The 6023-nt window shown below is 35.0% G+C and overlaps 1 protein-coding gene across 1 annotated transcript in view; it reads right to left on the bottom strand.

Moving 5' to 3' along the window:
• Positions 1 to 348: 348 nt before the first annotated feature.
• LOC113216322 (uncharacterized) overlaps positions 349 to 6023 on the bottom strand; it is a 6912-nt gene continuing 1237 nt past the window's right edge. The window contains exons 2-15 of the mRNA XM_052272872.1: positions 5881 to 6019; positions 5718 to 5795; positions 5593 to 5646; positions 5360 to 5496; positions 5041 to 5267; positions 4667 to 4960; positions 3548 to 4536; positions 3403 to 3461; positions 2639 to 3313; positions 1954 to 2584; positions 1827 to 1887; positions 1270 to 1739; positions 632 to 1156; positions 349 to 549 (exon numbers count right to left, since the gene is read on the bottom strand). Coding sequence (XP_052128832.1) covers positions 349 to 549; positions 632 to 1156; positions 1270 to 1739; positions 1827 to 1887; positions 1954 to 2584; positions 2639 to 3313; positions 3403 to 3461; positions 3548 to 4536; positions 4667 to 4960; positions 5041 to 5267; positions 5360 to 5496; positions 5593 to 5646; positions 5718 to 5795; positions 5881 to 6019 — 4540 coding nt within the window. The remainder of the gene's footprint in view (positions 550 to 631; positions 1157 to 1269; positions 1740 to 1826; positions 1888 to 1953; positions 2585 to 2638; positions 3314 to 3402; positions 3462 to 3547; positions 4537 to 4666; positions 4961 to 5040; positions 5268 to 5359; positions 5497 to 5592; positions 5647 to 5717; positions 5796 to 5880; positions 6020 to 6023) is intronic.

The raw sequence follows: 6023 nt of genomic DNA, 5'->3' as shown, positions 1-6023 counted from the left end.
CGGTATGACATTTAGGTGTTGATTGGTGCCCTGAGAGCCTTCAAGCGCAGGTAAACTTGATAAGTGGTAGAAACCATACCAGTTAGACATTTGGTGTAAGTGAATGACTGGAGTGCATTAGTGGGTTATTATGCTCCTTGAGCATTGAATACAGATTAGTTTAGGGCCTGATATAATTCTTTGTAGGAAATTGTAGAAACAATCATTGGTTATATTTGTATAGCTACACATGCCTTGACAGATTTGTTAAACATAGACACTAAGACAAAATTTTACAATAAATATTAGTGAAATACTTAGCAGTAATAATTATAATACAATAATAGAACAATTATAATAGAAGTTGACTTAAAAGGCTTTGGTAATGTTGAATCTTTCTAGCTCTGAGATCCATTCATTTCTTTTTCTTATGGAATGTTTGGTGTTCAGGAGCTCTATTCTTTTTGCAGGGAATCCTTTTAGGATGATGCCAGACAACGACTTAACTCTTGATAGAGCAACATACGTTATACCTGGTGACATTTCTTTTAATCCTATGTCAATGTAGGCCTGTAAAAATATGATGAAATAAATTATTACAATAGTGTGCAACTATTTATTCAATTTAAAAGGAAATTTATTTGTTATTCACCTTTTCTAAAGTTAAACCTTGGGACTGGTGGATAGAACAGGCAAAAGATAATGTTATTGGAAACTGTGTTCTGCTACAAGTTTCACCATTTTTGCTTGTCCAAGATTTTGTCATAGGTATAATTGGGACTGTTTTAAGGTCATCATCCAGGTATGGTCCATTATAAGACTGAAACTTGCATACTAAGACATCAGGTGGGTCTGTCTGTGGATCAGCATCTTCCCTGTACAATATATCGACTATATGACCCATTGCACCATTCACTAGGCCCTTTTCTGTCCATAAATTGCTTTTTAACATAATACTGGCCTCTTCTGCTAAGTGAAGAACAGGAAATAGACCTTCTGCGTCATCTCTTGTCCCACGGGAAGCTGCATTGCAAATATGAATTGCTGGTATTCTTGCTATAGGTTTTGGCTGTCCATTACTAGTTTTCATACCCATAAGTTTGTCTTTGTTGTGTTTTAAAACTTCTAGCCTAGTTGGGAACAGGTGAATGGCATCTTTGAAGAAGTCCTTTTCATGCTTAGGGACATTTGTTGAAAATCGTGTTTTCAAGATATTGTCACTTTGGTCACATTGCCAATGCTGATGTTGTGTAGCACATCTTGAAAGATGGAATCATTTTGTCTAACTACCTGATTTAGTACAACTGCTCCTTCAAAATTGTCGTAAATTAATTTGCCTCTTAGGCGTTCAGGTGATGAAACATTGTCTGAATAGACTGGTGAATCTCCAATTGGAGGAAGTTGTCTGGCATCACCCAAGATGTATACAAAGAGATTTCCAAAGTCAGCAGAATCATCACCTTTACCTTGACTTATTCTCTCTTCTACCATATCCATTAATTGGCATCCAATCATGCTGAACTCGTCAATAATTAGGAAATGAGCCTTGCTTAGTTTTTCTTCCATTGCGTGAGCTGCTGGACCTTTGAGTGGTAAATACTCTTTCTGCTTCAGGTTTATGTGAAGAGCTGAATGGATTGTGCTTCCGCCAACACCTTTTGCACTGACGCCAGTTGGTGTCACTAAAAGAAACCCTTCATGACCGAAAGCTTGCACAATCTTGTGTTTCATAGCTTGGATCACTAAGCTTTTGCCAGTACCTAGAAATTTGTTTTAAAAATGATTAGGCAACAGTTGGAAAATCACAATTGTGTTTTTTAATGTTTAAAATATGAATATATAATTACCTGCTTTACCCTGAATAATTATTCTCTTTGGTAAAAGGAAGTCTGCTGTGACTTGTGGATCCTGTAAAGACTAAATTTGCATGTCAAGTAATTTCAGGATGCTTGATTGTTCACTAGTGAAATTAACATCAGGGTAGGGGACTTCACATGGTGGTGTTTTGTCTGTTTCCTTTGCGTTCTTTATGAAACTACGCAATGCTGGTAAACCACCATATTTATCATATAAGTGCAAAGAGTCATGCCAGTTGTGGTTCAAATCAATTTCTCTTCTCCCTAACTCATCTTCTGTTACATTCTGATTAGGCCCCATTTTGGACAAACACATCCATTCTTCGGAAGAACAAAAATCATCTTCATAAGCAGCTTCTTCAATGAATTCAGAATCTTCAGGAGTCATATGAGACAAATCAAATTGTTGCTGTTTGTTTGTAGATATTGTTTCCTTGTGCTGGTCAAAAATGTCTTTCCAGGAATAATTGCCATCTTCATTAAACTGTTCTTCATTCCTCCAAGGCACGTGGAGAAGGACCTGTTGCCTATAATAGTCTTCATTCTTTTCATTATCAGTTGCATGTAACTTCAAAATTGGATACACTTGAACAATAGCTTCTTTTTTGTACTTTTTGCCTGTAGATAAGTTATAATTCTTCATCATGAACCATAGACATCTATCTTCATGAGCTTCTTCCCTTTCACAATACCTTTGAATGGAATGTGTAGTTTTTCTTTGCTGAAATTGAGAAACTTGAACATATTTTCTGTAAGCGTTAAAGTTTAGTGTTATAAAAGCCCTATTGTCTGTTTGAACCAACTTAAGACCCATGAGAAGATGACATGTCTCCTGGGCTGAAAAATCTCTTTCAGCACAGGACTGAATGTAAAGTCTTTGAAGGACTGATTTCACTTGCTCATCTTCTTCAGTACTATGAAGAAGTCCTATCAACACATCAGCCATGGATTTTGATTCTCTCTCCGGTTTTGAAATATACTTTGCCAAGTAATTTATCAATGCTTGTTTGGACAAAACGGCTGAGACATCAATATTTGCCTTCCATGTTTGTATAATATATGGATTGTAGTTGTTTAGGCGTGGATCATTTCTTGCAGTGATTAACTCAACCTTTCTTGTTTCTGGGCAAACCACAATTGTGGTATTTGCCTGCAATTGTTTAGGAAAGTCAAAGCGACAGCTTTTTCTCTTGGTTTTCTTGTTAATTCTAAGACAATATCCATCGTTGCATTTTGTATGCTGTTGCACTTTATTCAAGAGCTGTGCTAAATCTTGTTTCTCATTTTGGACATCAGATGGTTTCAGGCGACATGGATGAATAGGAGCTGGTGGTTCATTTATGTTAGGATGGAAGGTACTGATCAATTTATGAAAGTATTCAGCGACTTGTTTTCTTTCTTCTTCATTGGCTGAGCTCAGCTTTGTGATGTCTGGAGCATCTTGGGTCCATAAAAGGCCGTTAACGTGTGGTGAGCCCCTTTAAATTTTAAGACAAACAAAACAATATTCAACCTTGATGTCAATAAGTAACTTTAACATACAAAGGAAGCGTAAGAAAATACAAACCTATGCTGATATTCTACTCGAAACCAGTAATCATTGATGTTGAACTTTGGTTTAAGAACCTGTTAGAATGTAAAGTAATATAAAATCATCTATTATACAATTAAAGAAAATATTTTTGTTAAGTGAGAAATTTGCATCTATTTACCAAATCAATGAATGATTTCGATCTTTCATAAAAGAAGTAGTTAACAGTCATTGGATTTTCCGCTATTAATTGTCTTCTACGAGCTTCATTTATCGTCTGAGGGTCTTCATCCGGTGAAAGGAGCTTGTACAGATCAGGCCAGTGGAAATCAGCTGCAGAGAGCGTGAAGAATAGAGTAGGCAAACTTAATTGTTCAACCATTGCTATCAGTTCTTTGCCCCGTGCATACCAATAAAATTTTGTCCCTCGAATGTTTGAGGATTGGAACATAATTTTTTTGATAACATTTGTTTTTTTTTTTTGTATTTCTTCCTTTAGCTCTGCTATAGTCATGTCTTTAAATTCAGAATTGATGTCAACAAACATGTTGCCTTCTTTAAGGGCAGTCCAACGCATGTATGAATTCAATGCAAAATATCTGAAGCGAGGATGCCGAGCAAATCTCTGATCATGATATCTGAGTAAATGTTTAAAATAATTTGGAGGCTGTACCTTTGATTCTCTCGGCGTCCTCAAGTCAGCTTTTCCATAGGGAAAAAGACAAGGGAAAGCTTTAACAATATAGCCTTCAGAAGAAAATTCATTAATTGCTTCTTTTTCAATGATGGGCCATTCTTCTTTCTTTGCATTTTCAGACGGCATTCCTATCATGGGTACAGTAGATTCTACAACTTTTAAAGCGCTATCAGTTTCTTCATCATCAATGTCATCTGCTTCCTCATCTGTACTGCTTTCATCTGAACAATCACTGTTAATGTTGTTGTCCATGTCATTTTCCATTGCTGCTCCATCATTTTCTTCATCATTAATTTCAATAGTTTGCACTTGATCATAGACATTACCATCTTGGGGTAAGTCACTTAAATTGTCATCAGAAATGTCAATATCATAGTAATACTCATTATTAGCTTTTAACCAAAGTAATGCGGATCTCACTTTATCTGCACGTACATTGAAGTCAACTGGTTTTAGATCATTTCTTGTTCTGACTGTGATAGTAGAGGGTAAATCCTGAATTTTGTGAGGAAATTGCTTAGCAAACTGTGTTATATTTTGAGGAAAATTTATTATATTACCTCTATATCCTAGCTGGTGGCCTTTTAATTTGAATACTGTTACCAATGGGTGCAATGAGCGCAATGAGTTGCTCTTCTATATATGATAAATTGGATAATTCTTCAGGGACAGGACCAGGATCCATGTTATTATCATCTGTACAATTCAGACAGTTTGCTCTTCCATGAATGCACTTTGTTGAAGACTTTTTGGAAACATAAAAACGTTCTTTGCAGTTCTTGCATTCACGCCATTCTAATCCATTCATGTGGTCTTCAAATTGTTTTTGAAAATTGTCTACTTTAAAGGGAACATCATGGTTGTTGTCTTGATTATTTTCTTGAACATCCACTTGATCTACAATTTGAAAAACAATAAAGTAAAAAATAACACATAAATACGCAAGTAACATAACAAAAAAATAAAATTAAAAATACCATCAAAAATTTGTTCTGCAAATGAAAATGCTAAAGTTAGTTGGTGATCTGGCAGTGGATCACAATCAAAAAGTGTTGGGATAGCATCAGGTTTTAAAGTAGATTTGAGTTTGTTTATAAATTGATTGTCGTCAAAATGCTTGATACAGAGAAATCTCTTTTTGTAGAGAAACCTAACAATTGATAACAAATCAGGATTACCTGAATTTTGGACCCACTTTTTGCATCTGTATCAAAAAAGTGGATTTTATTAAAAACATGTTTTTACTTTGTAGTTACTGTGTTTTGTATGTGTTTGGTATTTTATAAATAAAAATACTTTTCCAAATTCTCTTCATGCAAGTTCCCATTAACTATGCAAGCTGGAAATGTCCTAAAGCTATCTGCTGGATCAGTACATCCCACAGCAGAACACTTCTTCCATTGCCTTGATTTTTTAGGTACTGCTCTCTTTTTCTAGGATGTTATAAAAAAATGACAAGTATTTTAGCTTAAGAGTTTACCACAAAATTCTTTTACCTTACTTCTTCATTTAATCAATTTTATCAATACCTGAGAATCAACTGCATTATTTCCGTTGTTTAAACTTGTTTCAACACCAGTATCCTGCAACAAAAAGCAAGTGTCACAGTAAGAAGCATAGATGATGTTGTAACTATCCAGAATAATATCGATACCTGTGGAGGTTCAAAAATTTCAAGATCAGTAACATTGTCTGTGTTATTGTTGTTGTCGTGTTCCTGACTATCACAATCCTGGGAAATGATAACCACAATTTTAACATAATTGTTTTTAAAATGTAATATTTTTTTTTAAGCTGTAAGTTTAATATAGAAGTACCATGAAATGGACACTAAGTGCCGAAGTAGACAGCCAATTGACAGTATGGTCTTCAATAATAATGCATTCTTCATTTCCAAGATGCAGAAAATCAAGTGAATCACTCAAAAACAATGCATCACAATTTTCGTCAGTTTGTCTTT

This window comes from Frankliniella occidentalis, unplaced genomic scaffold (assembly GCF_000697945.3).
Source record: "Frankliniella occidentalis isolate FOCC.00 unplaced genomic scaffold, Focc_3.1 Scaffold228, whole genome shotgun sequence".
Taxonomy (NCBI): Eukaryota; Metazoa; Arthropoda; class Insecta; order Thysanoptera; family Thripidae; genus Frankliniella; species Frankliniella occidentalis.
This window is presented reverse-complemented; position numbering and strand designations above follow the sequence as displayed.